Genomic DNA, 14,640 nt, shown 5'->3' with positions numbered 1-14,640 from the left:
CTGCTATATATTCAGCTCAAACATGCATCGTGCCACACATCTACTGCATGCTCACACGCCACGTAGGAGTAAGAGTAGACGTGGAGAGCATTTGAAACAAACTTTATACACAGAGCAGCAAAACAAACAACAGAATGAAACCATTTCTGCTGTCGTCGTCGTTGCCGGCAGCAGCTGCGCATGCTGTCGTTGTCGTCGTCGCAGCTATCTCCATCGTCGTCCTCTCCGCCACGTCCATGATGCCGGTGGCCGCCGTCGAGCACACGTTCGTGGTATGATCAGCGCGACGCGACCATGCATGCATGCACTCATATCATATATACGTGCAGTGGAACTATATAATCTCTTGATGAGCAGGTGAGCCAGGTGAAGATGACGCGCATGTGCAAGCAGATTCCGGTCACTGTGGTGAACGGGCAGCTGCCGGGGCCGACGATTGAGGTCACCGAGGGGCACTCGGTGACGGTGCATGTCGTTAACATGTCGCCCTACAACCTTACGATCCATTGGTATTTAGATATATAGATATATATTTGGGTTCCTTTATTATTAGTAATAACAATATAATCTTACTGTCGTTATATATTTATCTCAAGTACGTCAACAAATATCCACAGGCATGGAGTGTACCAGTTGCTGAACTGTTGGAACGACGGGGTGCCCATGGTGACCCAGCGTCCCATCCCGCCCAACGCCAACTTCACCTACCGGTTCGACGTCGCCGGGCAGGAAGGCACCCTGTGGTGGCACGCTCACGACGCCTTCCTCCGGGCAACCGTCTACGGCGCTCTCATCATACGGCCCCGGAACGGCGCCGCCTCCTATCCATTTCCAAAGCCTCACAAGGAGATCCCCATTCTCATAGGTTTCTTATTCGTCGTCTTCTTCTTCTTGGTCATCTTCTTGGTCGTCGTCTTCTTCATCCCCATTCTCATATATATGCGTGGCAGGCGAATGGTGGGAGAAGGACCTTGCAGCGGTGGACAGGAACTTCACGCGAGGTCACTACGACGAATTCTCCAGTGGGTCCACAATCAACGGCAAGCTTGGAGATCTCTTCAACTGCTCCGGTACCTACTACTAAGCTAGCTAGTCATGTGAACGATGGCGAGCATGCTGCTTATTATTGGCACCATGCATCAAATTTGCAGGCGTCTTCGAAGATGGCTACGTGCTGGACGTGGAGCCCGGCAAGACGTACCTGCTCCGAGTAATCAACGCGGCGCTCTTCTCCGAGTACTTCATCAAGATCGCCGGCCACAAGTTCACGGTGGTGGCCGCCGACGCCAACTACGTCACGCCCTACGCCACGGACGTCATCGTCATCGCGCCAGGGGAGACGATGGACGCCCTGGTCATCGCCGACGCGGCCCCCGTGGGCAGGTACTACATGGCCGCGCAGCCCATCCAGGCGCCTCCGCCGGACACGCAGACGCCAGAGTTCGCCACCCGAGGGACAGTGCGGTACTACCAGCACCAGCACACCAGGAATAACGACGACGCCGTGGCGCCGGACATGCCTGACCAGCACGACACCATCAAGTCCTTCTACTTCCACGGCAACCTGACGGGCCTCCGGCAGCGGCAGCGGCAGCGCGCGCGGGTGCCGGCGCGCGCCGACGAGCGGCTCCTCGTCACGCTCGGGCTGGGCTCCATCTGCCGCCTCCCCGGGCGCAGGTCCTGCAAGAGAGGGGACCATCCGGAGAGCATGGTGGTGGCGAACATGAACAACGTCTCGTTCCACGACGCCGCGGCGGCGGCGCCGCTCCTCGAGGCGCACTACTACCACCGCCGCGGCGGCAACGGCGGCGTGGGCACGGCGGGGCTCCCCGACCGGCCGCCCAGCGCGTTCAACTACACCGACCCGGCGCTGATCCCGTTCGGGCCCCAGGAGATGCGGCTGGAGCCGACGCGGAGGGCCACGGCCGTGCGGCGCTTCAGGCACGGCGCCGTGGTGGACGTCGTGTTCCAGAGCACCGCCATGCTGCAGGGCGACTCCAACCCGATGCACCTCCACGGCCACGACATGTTCGTGCTCGCGCAGGGGATCGGCAACTACGACGCTGCCACGGATGAGGGCAAGTACAACCTGGTCAACCCGCCCAGGAAGAACACCGTCCTCGTCCCGAATCTTGGCTGGGCGGCCATCAGATTTGTCGCCGACAATCCAGGTCCGTACGTACGTTTTAAGATTTTAAATACAAGAATGACATTTTTTTTGTTTGTAGGGATGCATGGAATCCAGTCATAATCTCTGTTTTTTTTCCTTAGTTTTGGATGGCAAATAATCTGAACTTTAAGGATCTAATCCATTGTTTGCATGTTTTGTTTGTCATGCATGCACAGGTGCATGGTTCATACATTGCCACTTTGAGTTCCATTTGGCGATGGGCATGGCTGCAGTGTTCATTGTAGAGGATGGGCCAACACCGAATACATCGCTCCCTCCACCACCACCAGGTTTCTTGGACGGAAGGCCATGATGACGATATATAATCTCATGTACCAAGTCAATGCTACGTCATCAAAACTAAGAAATGTGAAACCTCGGTAGTCTTGCCTTAATTTCACTGTTAGTAGTTTTTGAATATATATATATATATATATATGTATATATATATAAAATAAACCAATTAACTTATGGATTGTATAATAATATGTATGTGTTCTTAGAGATAATTAAATAAAATGTGTCTGTATCAATCTTGTACGTAGCTTGCTCAAATATTCATTATGGTGCTTCTATATGTTATGCATCTATGTCTGTAATGTGTCTATAAATAAGAATATATATATATATATATATATATATATATATATATATATATATATATATATATATATATATATATATATATATATATATATACATATTATATGCTACGATGTTATCTCTAATATATAGCTCTACTTTGTCACACCAGCTCAATGCATAGGTTATGACGCCCGCGCGAGAATAAACACACTCATAGCATATGTTCGAATCTTGGTTGCTGGCTTCATATAACCACCAGAATCATATTAATGCACTAGTTTCTACACGTCCCTGCCCTCCTTTTTCTTTATTAAAAAATAAGATAAAATTATGCATATATTCGAATCTTGGTTCCTGGCTTCATATAACCATCAGAATATATATATTTTTGTTTTTTTATTAAAATAAAGTCTACACATATAATATATTGGCATCTTACTAATACTCCCTCCTTTTCTTTTTTGTTGTCGCTGGATAGTTTAATTTTGCACTATCACTACCGGAATCAGCTCCTTTGCCGTGTGTCTGAGACACACGACAAAGGCTATTTTACACCCGGCAAAGCCTTTGCCGAGTGTAACACTCGGAAAAAAACGATCGACGAACTGTACATCGGCAACAGCCTCTTTGCCGAGTACTTTTTATCGGACACTCGGTAAAGACTTTGCCGAGTGCCAAATGGCACTCGACAAAGAAAAGTCACCGTCATGGCGCCAAGTGACGGTGACGGATCCTTTGCCGAGTGCCTTCTGCGGCACTCGGCAAAGAGGCCAATTTTGCCGAGTGTGAGGCCCTCGGCAAGGACTGGTCCAGTGGGCCCCACCGCCAGTCCCTGTGCCGAGAGCTTTGGTAGGCACTCGGCAAAGAACCCTCTAGTGGGCCCCTTTGCCAGTATCTTTGCCAAGTGCCTTGGCACCAGCACTCGGCAAAGATGTCTTTGCCGGTTCCCAGGTTTCCTTCTTTGCCGAGTGCCATTGTCAGCACTCAGCAAAGATGGCTTTACCGGTTCCTAGGTTTTCTTCTTTGCCGAGTGCCATGGTCATAGCACTCGGCAAAGCGGCCCCTCAGCAAAGTGACCAGGATGTCCCTTTTTTATTTGCTTTTGTTGTTCCATCCAAACATACAAAAGATATATATCATTCACATCACATTATATATCAATCACATCACAGAATGAACACATTTATCATCAACACCATATATATCATAAAGTCTCACTAAAGTCTCACAAATATAAGTCAGGATCATCACAAAACAGATATAAGTCTGCATCATCACTAACATCACCAAGTATCTCACAAGATAAAGTCTAACTAACATCACCAACACTCATAAAGGTAAGTCTGGATCATCACAAAACAGATCATCAACGAGGTGGGCATCTGGACTGGTTCGGCGAAGGGCTGGACGAAGCATGAGGGTTGTTCGACGCCACCGATTGACCCTGCACAGAGAAGAGATTTTATGTGTGAGAACATATGAATATATATCATGCAGTACTAAAATTTTGATACTCACAGGAGTAGTGGACTCTGTAGGATCAGCTGCAGGGAACAACGGAGGTGGTGGAGCATGACCCTGTGCGGCGCCAAGGCTCTGCATGTACGCGAACATCTCCGTCATCCTCTTCTCCAGCTCCTCACGTTGCCTCCTCTCATCATCTAGCTGAGTCTGTAATATTTCGCACTAATGTTACGATAATGCAAAGAGAAGATATATAAAAATCAATGAACGATGAATAGATAAGGAATAACCTGGAGTTGCTGGATACGATGCTGTGAGGTGTCCGGAGAACAACAGGGAGGTGACGCCGAAACTCTATCTTGGACCGGAGTAGAGCATGAAACTAACCCCATCTACGCAACCGCGGGCTGTCCAAAAAACGTGGACAATTCGAAACTGATACATTTGTAGATATGCAAAGATCTGCATATCTACACCGTATCACTTTCGAACGGGAGACGCCTAACTAGGTTAAGTGATCTACGACCATGATGCGGAAATAGAGGTTATACCTAGGGTGGCGGTGGAGTCAGGCTAGTGGGGCTGTGGCGGGTCGGTGCAGTGGCGACTCGACGCGGTGCAGGCAGACCCGCAACGGCTAGGAAGACCTCTGCAAAAAAATAAACAAGTCTGTCAATAAAAAATTTCGGCAGCACCTCCCATGCACGGGAGGTTTCCAAAACCTGCAAATAAAACTGACAACACAATGGCAGACATCCACACATATATCAACGGCACGATGGCCGACAATCACATTTAATCGACATCCATATCCACCATCACCAACTAATATTAATTTCTACAACTAATTAACAGAAGAACCATATCCATATCCATATCCACACATTTAATCGACAATCACATTTATTTCTACAACTAATTTCTACATCGTTCTTCAATTACGTACCGGAGGCGAGGACGGCGGAGGCGAGGACGAAGGCGCGGACGGCGGCGAGCGGGCGGACGACTGGCGGACGGCGGTGAGCGGGCGGACGGCGGCGCGTGGGCGGGCAAACGGTGGGGCGCGGGCGGCGGTGAGGCGGTGAGGCGGCGCTTGGGCGGGCGACGGTGACACTCGGCGGGCGGCGGCGTGCGCGGCGGCGTGCGCGTGGCGGGAAGAACGGCGCGCGGCGAGGCAAACGGTGGGGCGTGTGGCGTGCGCGTGGCGGGCAAACGGCGCGCGGCGAGGCGGCGGCGCGGCGAGGCAGCGGCCGCAGGGAGGCGCGGCGGGGCGGCGGCGCGGCGAGCGGGCGGGCGCGGGGAGCTGGCGGGCGCGGGGAGGCGCGGCGGGGCGGCGGCGCGGCGAGCGGGCGTGCGCGGGGAGGCAGCGGCGCGGGAAGGCGCGGCGGCGAGCGAGCGGGCGGCGCAGCGTAACAGAGGATGAGTGGAGAGAAAGGAGAGAAAGGAAGAAGCACGCCGTTTATTTGCTTTCTTTGCCGAGTGCCCGTGATCTGGCACTCGGCAAAGATTTTTTAAAAATATTAAAATATTCTTTGTCGAGTGCCAGATCGCGGGCACTCGGCAAAGTGTCCTTTGCCGAGTGCCAGATCGCTGGCACTCGACAAAGTGTTCTTTGCCGAGTGCCAGCTGGATGACACTCGGCAAAGAATCTTTTACAATCCTTTGCCGAGTGTCATCCAGCTGGCACTCGGCAAAGAATCTTTTACAATCCTTTGCCGAGTGTCATCCAGCTGGCACTCGGCAAACCATCTTTTGCCGAGTGTCATTTGTTGGCACTCGGCAAATTACTTTTTTATTTTTTTTATTTTGGTCACCAAACTTTTTGTGGTATGTTCCTACACTATGTAGACCTACATGTACCATTTTGGGACAATTATAACAGTGTTTTCTATAGCTAGTACATTTAGTTTGTTTATTTGAATTTCTTCGGAAAATTCAGATTTGAACTGCACGTCACTCGAAACTTGGAAAACCGTGCATGCAAAAATGATATCCATGCTACTTAGCACAAGTTACGACCGATTTCAGGAGCGGACCGGAAACTTCGAGCACCATGCTCACTCAACATGACCGTAAACTTGCCACACAGATGTTTAAAAAATTTATAAAACACAAACAAACTTAGAAAATCATGAAACTTGTCCACATGTCATGATATTATATGTAAAGTCTGTGATAAAAAAATTTAGAATGTTTGGAGAAAGTTGTGAGACATTATGTGTAGAAACCTAAGAGAACCACACATGAAATCATAGAGTTTCAATGTGGATCTCTTAGGTTTGTACACATAGTGCGTTACAGCTTTCTCGAAACTTTTTCAAATTTTTATCACAGCCTCTACATATGATATCATGACACGTGGACAGGTTTCATGATTTTCTGACTTTGTTCCTGTTTTATACAATTTTTAAACACCTGTATGGCAAGTTTACGGTCATGTTGAGTGAGCATGGTGCTCGAAGTTTCCGGTCCGCTCCTGAAATCGGTCGTAACTTGTGCTAAGTAGCATGGATATCATTTTTGCATGCACGGTTTTCCAAGTTTCGAGTGACCTGCAGTTCAAATCTGAATTTTCCGAAGAAATTCAAATAAACAAACTAAATGTGCTAGCTATAGAAAACACTGTTATAATTGTCCCAAAATGATACATGTAGGTCTACATAGTGTAGGAACATACCACAAAAAGTTTGGTGACCAAAATAAAAAAAAAAAATAAAAATATGCTTTGCCGAGTGTCTACATAGGACACTCGGCAAAGACACTGTTTGCCGAGTGCGAGATATTTGACACTCGGCAAAGACTGACGGCCGTCAGTTGTAGACGGCCGCTAACGGCCCTTTGCCGAGAGCCAGGTTTGCCGAGTGCTTGACGCTCAGCAAAGCAGTCTTTGCCGAGTGTTTGGATGTGCCGAGTGTCCTACACTCGATAAACCAGCTCTTTACCGAGCGCAGAACTTTGACGAGTGCGCTACTCTGCAAAGTGTGCTTTGTCGAGTGCCCGATAAAAAGCACTCGGCAAAGCCTCCGGCACTCGGCAAAGTTGCGGATTCCGGTAGTGTATCCAGCGACAAATAAAACGAAACGGAGGGAGTAGTTAATTGATCGGCAATTTTACTATAGGGTTATCCAGAGTCGAGACAATGATTTAGACAAGTTAAGCCTGCTAAACAGCTCAATAATAACCTGCATCCTATGGCCTTATGACCTGTTGTTATCTTTCTTGGTGGTGTTATGTTATGAGAGGAATATACTCATGTCTCTCTTTTAGTTTATATATATGCTACAGAAGGCAGAGAGACGATTGGATCTAGTCGTAGCTAGTTAAGAGATAAGGTTATAATCCTATTAATAGTCCTTACTACTCTATCGCCTGATACCTAGTCTCTGCATGCATGTATATTATTGCATTGGGTCTGTGCTAAAGTCTCAAGCTTGGACCACAGACAGGCTATGGCAGTGTTCTCCATCATCACGCATGGCTGCAATAACGTTGTGCCAAGAAAGCATATATAATTTCTTTAGAATAAAGTTATTATGGGTATATACATGCATGTAACATATGTTTTGGCTTATATATATATATATATATATATATATATATATATATATATATATATATATTACTTGTGCATTGTCTAGTACGCATGGTCCCAAGACCTGGAGTGGAGGCCGGGTCTCCGTCGATCTCTACTATATTTTGGATGGAGTGATTCTGCAAACCAAACACCTCCTAAAAGATCGATTCAAGTATATGCTTGTTGATATATGCTTGATTAGCCTAGGGTCTATCTCTACTATATTTAAGTGTGAGCTTATCCGTGTGTTTTAACTTCCCACGCTCACGCACGTGAGCCAGCCAGCGAACAAAAAATATGGAAAATAGGACGCCAGATCAAACCCCTACCCTAGAAAGTTTAGGAGGCGCGAACCAAACATCCGCTTAGTCATAAAGTCACCAGCTGGTTTAAATGATTTTGAGTCAGACTCTTGTTTCATCGCGATTGGAGTGGAGAGGTTCGATTTTGAGTTTTGAAAAGTTTCACTATTGCGCTCAGTTTTTTTGCTACAGTGAGTGTCATGCTATGCTGATCACTAGTCATCATCGAGAACATCTAGCCACACCGTACCAATGAGCTCGATGGCATCACTACTTGCGTTTGTCCGGCCAGCCGCTTAGTGGAAATCAAGATGTTGATCTTGACTTCGGAACTTTCTTTTAATTATTTGGGTTTTTGGAGGGTTGATCGTAAGGACAACAACCGTACCGTTCGAGAAGAAAATCCAAGTTCTCTTGGACATAAAAGTAACATGAAAACCTCATGCAAAGCAGACCATAAGTGAAGTGAAGTGACGATGATGCAGGTTAATTCATGGACACCAGCATCATATGAAGCAGCGCCATTTATTTTTCAAACTTAAGAAAGTTGGACATACTACAATAATTATAGAAATATTGGTTTATTCAAGGAGGAGAGGCATGCACGCATCAAGAGCATGCGGTAACATTTATTTAGTTCTTCTCTGAAGCGGCACACACGGCGGCAACGATGGCATGCATATGCATCCGTCTACTTGGTGCTAGCAGCAACTGCGGCGGGAGTACTGCAGCGGCGCTCGCAGAAGTTGAAGAGGATGTCGGCGCAGCGGTAGGCGTGCACGGGCGGGATGTCGACGCCACCGTCGGCGGTGTACCTGATGCACTGCTTGCACTCTGGGTGGCACCCGACCGTCGAGAAGTCCAGGCATTGGCACTGCGGCGGGTCAGACACGTAGCAGAAACCACACTTGTCGCAGCATGGCCACGAGCTCGTTCCGGCGGCGTCCACGGCGGCGACTGCCGCCCCTCCTCCTTCCTCCTCCGTCCCTGCATGCATGCCGTACGTGGCCACCATGCAGCAAATATAGCCAACGTGTGCGCGTATATATACCTTACCAAGTGATTCTTCTGGAAAGAAGTTGAAGGAACAAAAATCTCTCACCTTTGCTGAGTGGCAGAGCTGCAAGGACGACGACGATAACAGCCAGTGTGACGACGAGTAACGACGCCTGAGGTCTCATGGTTGCTTCTCTCGGCCGGCCGGCAACTTTGTTGCTTTGATTTTCCTCCTAGCTTCCTACTGTGATAGTAGTATAGTATTGATCGACGTCGGATACCGTATGAGGGCTTCTTTATATATACTCCAGTAGGGAAGGGGTTCCGTATTGTCCACAGCTAGCAGCACGTGTCATACGTGCACTACTAGACCTAATTTCAAATTTAAGTACCATTTAGGTTAAAACTGATACTGACGTAAGCCTCAGCATATCGATTCAAGCTGCCACGCGTACCTATAAAAAACAGTAGGTATCGGTCAGTAGCTCAACCGGTACTAATTTATGCTTAAAAAGTTAGTATCGTTCGGCGTCTCCAATCCATACTATAGCTACAAAATATTAATATTGATTCAAACCACTGACAGGTTGTTGGCACCGATCTAGACGCCAAACATTTAAAGTGAACCACCTGGCGGTACGTACTATCTGTGAAGGCGCGAACGGTCCGTGTCTCTCGGCCGGACGGTCCACGACCTGGATGCAGAAGCGGCTCCTTCCCTGCTTACGTCCGGCCGGTCCACGTCTGGGGCTCGGAAGGTCTGTGATGGCGCAGAGGGTCTTCTTCTCCGTAAAAACCCCTAAAACTCTCCCCGAGGTAGATACTGTCGAGGAGGAGAGTTCCAAGGGCTGCTTCGGGGTCGGCAAGCCACCCGGGACGTCGCTAATCGCCAGGGATCACTGATTGGGTACAAGGAGCCGCCAAGTGCGTAAAGTATTAAGTCTAGGTCCTATTTTTAACAGAATCAATCTCCAGCTTTTACAAAACACGATTCGACATCCAAAAGGTTTTATAATTTATATAAAATTATGGAAATGAATTTATAGTATATACTATAAAGGGGGACAATAGCGTCAATCAAGGGCAGATCATCTGATCACTATTGCATAGGCAATAGACACTGTAACACATATGATGTGGGTATTATCTCGCATTGAGAGCTTGTACATGTCTAAATCCTAGTGTCCATTGTGCATTTACTTTCAATTCTCGATTGTCCGTTGTGCATTTAATTTCAGTTCTCGATGTCATGATCCACCCCATACAAATTCACTGCCAAAATTTCCTCCATAGTTGTCATGAACGAAGGAGACATGATTTGGCTCTTTTAGATGAAGGTCCCTTGTGTCATGACATCTTTGATCTTTGCATATGCTCTTCTTCTTCTTCCCTTCTCATATGTTGTAGTTTTTTTTGAGGTTTCATCTATCTGCCAATGAAGGTGGGCGACGTGAAGCATCTTTTGCTTTTGGATTTTGACATCTCTTAATGTCATGGAGACACTCGATTTCTTCATCAACATTGTCTTATTGAGGTGGTTGTTTTAGAGCTTTTCTTTTTCTCATGTCTTCGGCGCGTGACTTCATGCCGATGAGTAGCTTTTGTGTGTTCCTTGGCCTTTGAGATCCATAGTAGACCCATCCCTTTGTGGAGGCATAATAGTGGTGGTAAGTGGATTCATGGTGGGTGCCAAATGTTGGGTACCTGTCAGAGTCCCTACAAGGAACCCTAAGAGGGCAACACTATTAAGACAAGGTCTGTCCTTCCTACTAGTCAAAGGTGAAAGGGGGATGAAGGGAAACCAATATATATTGATGGACAATTTGACTTCTACGTGATGAATCATTGTAAATGAAACACATAATTTATCTTCTTGCCTTTCACTCGCAACTTTGAGATGCTAGGGTCAAAAGAGTACATTATTGAGCATACAAACCATAGTACCTTTGGAGACTCCACAAGACACACCAAGGATGTTCTATGCAGCGACCTTTGAATGCTTTGCTATCAGAAAGCGATAGACTCTAGGTGCACGAGTGCTCAACCTTATAGTAGTGGTACTATATACCTATTTATAGTGTGCCGCCAATTTACATTTTCGTACTAAAATAAAAATCATCCTCTGTCATGTACAACAGATCTAGACAACTACTATGGGAGGGTAACTAGGTCCTTTGACACGAGAGTCATATCGTGTATGTCTTCTCATCAATATTTTTTGAAATAATATTGCCATCGAGCTTTCTATTTGGATGTGTTGACATTAAAACAATATTTTGCTTAAAATGTAATTTCATCTGTAAATCAAAACCATGCAACAAGCCAAGACTTATGTAGGGTGTGTTTGTTTTGAGAAACGAGGTGGTCCATCTTCTTCTCGCACCTTTTTTTTGTTTGGTTCGTAAAATAGAATAGATTAATTTATCACCAAATGCTTTATCACAAGTTAATATTACTATATGCATGAAGAATGTGTCATTGTTTCTACCAAAATTCGTGGGATGATGATAAACTGATGATGTGCAACCTCACGAAACTAACGGGCCGGGTGATTTCATGACCAAACACTACTAGGTGTTTGGTTTGAGCAATAAGCTAGTTTATCATATTCTCACTCGTCACTTTTTTGTTTAGTCTGTAGAATGGAATGTGGAATGAAATAAGTTGATCCATCAAACCAATCACCCCTTACATATCTTAATTGGATCAATCTTGTTCATATGTGCAGTGGTTGGTTGCCAGGAACGACATGCATGCATGTCCCCATGACCCCATCGTCCTCATGTTTCACGCATCCATGTGTTTCACGATAAGCCTAGCTGGTACCATGCATAGGCGCCATATACTTGTCTCTTCTCAAGCCTCATGCGCTGTTGGACCGCAGCTCGTGACTCAAAATGAAACAAGAGTCTGACTCAAAATCCTTTAAACCAGCTGGTGACTTGATGACTAATTAAGGGGGTGTTTGGTTCGCGCCTCCTAAACTTTCCAAGGGGTAGTAGGGGTTTGATCTGGCGTCCTATTTTTCATTTTTTTTTGTTTGCTGACGGGCGCGCGTAAGCGTGGGAAGGTGAAACACACGAATAGACTCACACTTAAATATAGTAGAGATAGAGCCCTAGGCTAGTCAAGCATATAAATCTTGAATCGATCGATCTTTTAGTGGATGATGTGGTGTCAAAAAAAAACTACATATATAGAAGCGTAAGGGTAGTATGGTGCATGTGCACAATTGTTGCATCCGTGGGCGATAGGGGAAAGGACGTGGCCATGTGGATATATATATCCTACGGTCGGCCTACCATCTCACAACTTCTATACCCTAATAACTACTCCCTCCGTTTCTTTTTATTTGTCGCTGGATAGTGTAAAATTGCACTATCCAGCGACAAATAAAAAGAAACGGAGGGAGTAATTCATTAGGGGCTTTGGGGGCTCATCATCATATCCTAAAACACGGACGCGCGAAACACATGTGGATGTGGGGCATGCTCACGTGAAGAGACAGAGCATCCAGGTCTCTTGGGACCATGTACATTATTGTCACAATGCACAAGTAATAATATATAAGCCAAAACATATGTTACATGTGCTCAGAGACTAATGAGTAATGACGACAATTCGTCAATTCCCCAAGGCTGATCGTGAAACACATGCATGCATGGAGGGACGACGGGATGGACGTGGCCGAGGTTCCCGGGCGAGATAGAGACATCTGGGCTGCTGCTACTTGAATTTTGTGAATGTGCATGTAACCTACTGTATTGTACGCATCCTCGATCAATCTGTACAAGTGAGCCACAAGTGGGCCTAGAAATACAAAAATATGGAGCGTGGAGCAACACGGATAGAGTTGGTGGACTGTAATACCCAAATTTGTAAATCATATGATAAGAGAATATTTCCTTTGTCTATATGTGTGTACCATCTCTAGTTACTATCACATGTGAATAAACACCCCCAAAAAGGGATTAAATAACCAATGACACCTAAATGAACCATGCATCTTTTACTTGATTGTGCATTTATGAATAATAAAATAAAGGTGGTGTTAACAATATATTAAAATATTAAAGGACACATGGAATTTAAACTCTAACTTGGAAAGCAAAATTCTAAAGAAATATGGAGAAGGGGGGAAAAGCATTAGCCATCACCAAATAAATTTCTTAAAAATAAATCAATTTATATCATGTCATATTCAAGTGGGATATTTAATTGGAAGACAAGTTTGCCACAGAATTCAAATTTAAAAGTTGAAGAGAAGTTTGAATTTGGAAAGAAGAGAAAAGGAAAAGGAATTAGAAATGGAAAAGAAAAGAATAAAACAAAACTAACCTAACTGAGCCCTAATCTCGATTTCGGCCCACTGTTGCATTCAGCGCGCGCGCGACCCAACTTGCCCTCCTTCTGCGCGCGGCCGACTTACATGCGGGACCCACCCGGCAGCCTGAGTCCATCTTCTTCCCCAGCTTCCGAGCTCCGCGGCGCGCCGTGCGCGGCATCCGCAACAAATCTGCGAAGCAGGGCCTGGGCGATCGGGCGTAACGACCTCCGTTCTCGTGCGCAGGGGGGCATATAAACCCTGTGAACCTAACCTCGGTGTCGTATACCAGCTAGGGTCTAGCCACCACCACGCGCGGCGGACGTCAGGGAGGAGATTGCCGCCGTTCCGCGGCAGCGCTGTTGGGTCCGCAAATTGTCTTCGGAGCCTCGCAGCGCATAGAGGTAGACGTGCGCAAACCATTCCGCTCGGACCACTGTTCGGGGAACTCGTGAATCGGTCGTCGGAGTTCCTGAAGTGCCGCGGATGCGATTCGCCGTGGGCGGGGCAATTCCAGCGTCGGATTTCGGTAAGAATCCCGGGATCGTTCTCGCATAACCCACTGATCACACGTTACTAATTAGACTCGGGTTTGGGAATCGGGGCGCCGATAATTGCTCACCGTAGCGATTCCTCCGCCGTGAGTTGGACCGCACCATGGCGGGGTCTGCGCTGGGTGGTGGCAGAAATTGATGGGAGGAAAAGGTGTGGGGAGTCGTCAATTTCACGGGGGCCATGTGAATCAGTGTATGGCGCTCGGAATAGCCGGGCAGGGCACGCTCACCAGCATGGATTCGGCCGACGGATGGCGCTGCTGTGGGGAAGAAGACGATCAGCAGCCGTTGATTTGCTAACTCACGGTCTAGATCGATCGCGCGTCTGGACCGCTCGATTTGGATCCAAAGGTAGAAGTGCGATGCGCGCTAGGAACTAATCTAAGCCGTAGATCACGTATCCTGCGGCTCAGATTGCATACCGGTTCAGCGTATAAAACTTCTAATCTGGGCCGACCATTGCGGATCGGGCGGCCAAGATCTCTCGATACCCCTTCGCTTGCGCGCTTTGCATAAGAGTCCCTGGACAATTTAATAACAAACCTGCAGTCCATTGGCCACTGTTCCCTGAGTCTAGGTTATCTTGCGCAGAGACCCTTGAGCTTTCTGAAAATTGATGCCCAGTCCAGAACCTGTATAAAATGAATAAATGAATTAGTAAATGTATTTTT

At 47.0% G+C, this 14,640-nt stretch overlaps 2 protein-coding genes across 2 annotated transcripts; one reads left to right on the top strand and one right to left on the bottom strand.

Moving 5' to 3' along the window:
- Positions 1-48: 48 nt before the first annotated feature.
- On the top strand, positions 49-2,709 carry LOC100280281 (uncharacterized). Its single transcript, NM_001394731.1, has 6 exons — positions 49-272; positions 358-509; positions 618-865; positions 951-1,070; positions 1,152-2,171; positions 2,347-2,709. The coding sequence occupies exons 1-6, from the start codon at positions 135-137 to the stop codon at positions 2,481-2,483; spliced, it is 1,815 nt and encodes a 604-aa protein (NP_001381660.1). The 5' UTR covers positions 49-134; the 3' UTR covers positions 2,484-2,709.
- Positions 2,710-8,518: 5,809 nt separating this feature from the next.
- LOC107603303 (uncharacterized) lies at positions 8,519-9,344 on the bottom strand. The gene is made up of 2 exons (NM_001323420.1): positions 9,198-9,344; positions 8,519-9,082 (listed from the first exon to the last, which is right to left on the bottom strand). Exons 1-2 carry the CDS (start codon positions 9,274-9,276, stop codon positions 8,787-8,789), a joined length of 375 nt encoding a protein of 124 aa, NP_001310349.1. The 5' UTR covers positions 9,277-9,344; the 3' UTR covers positions 8,519-8,786.
- Between the last annotated feature and the right edge of the window lie 5,296 nt (positions 9,345-14,640).

This window comes from Zea mays, chromosome 4 (genome assembly GCF_902167145.1).
Source record: "Zea mays cultivar B73 chromosome 4, Zm-B73-REFERENCE-NAM-5.0, whole genome shotgun sequence".
Classification (NCBI taxonomy): Eukaryota; Viridiplantae; Streptophyta; class Magnoliopsida; order Poales; family Poaceae; genus Zea; species Zea mays.
Note: the sequence above shows the minus strand (reverse complement) of the source record. Positions and strands in the feature narration are given on the sequence as shown.

Excerpts from the sequence above, each read along its gene's own strand:
- LOC100280281 (NM_001394731.1), top strand. The coding sequence starts at position 135 with ATGAAACCATTTCTGCTGTCGTCGTCGTTGCCGGCAGCAGCTGCGCAT. Across the intron at positions 273-357 it reads CCGTCGAGCACACGTTCGTG|GTGAGCCAGGTGAAGATGAC; the intron begins GTATGATCAGCG and ends CTTGATGAGCAG. Across the intron at positions 2,172-2,346 it reads ATTTGTCGCCGACAATCCAG|GTGCATGGTTCATACATTGC; the intron begins GTCCGTACGTAC and ends ATGCATGCACAG.
- LOC107603303 (NM_001323420.1), bottom strand. The coding sequence starts at position 9,276 with ATGAGACCTCAGGCGTCGTTACTCGTCGTCACACTGGCTGTTATCGTC. Across the intron at positions 9,083-9,197 it reads AGCTCTGCCACTCAGCAAAG|GGACGGAGGAGGAAGGAGGA; the intron begins GTGAGAGATTTT and ends GCATGCATGCAG.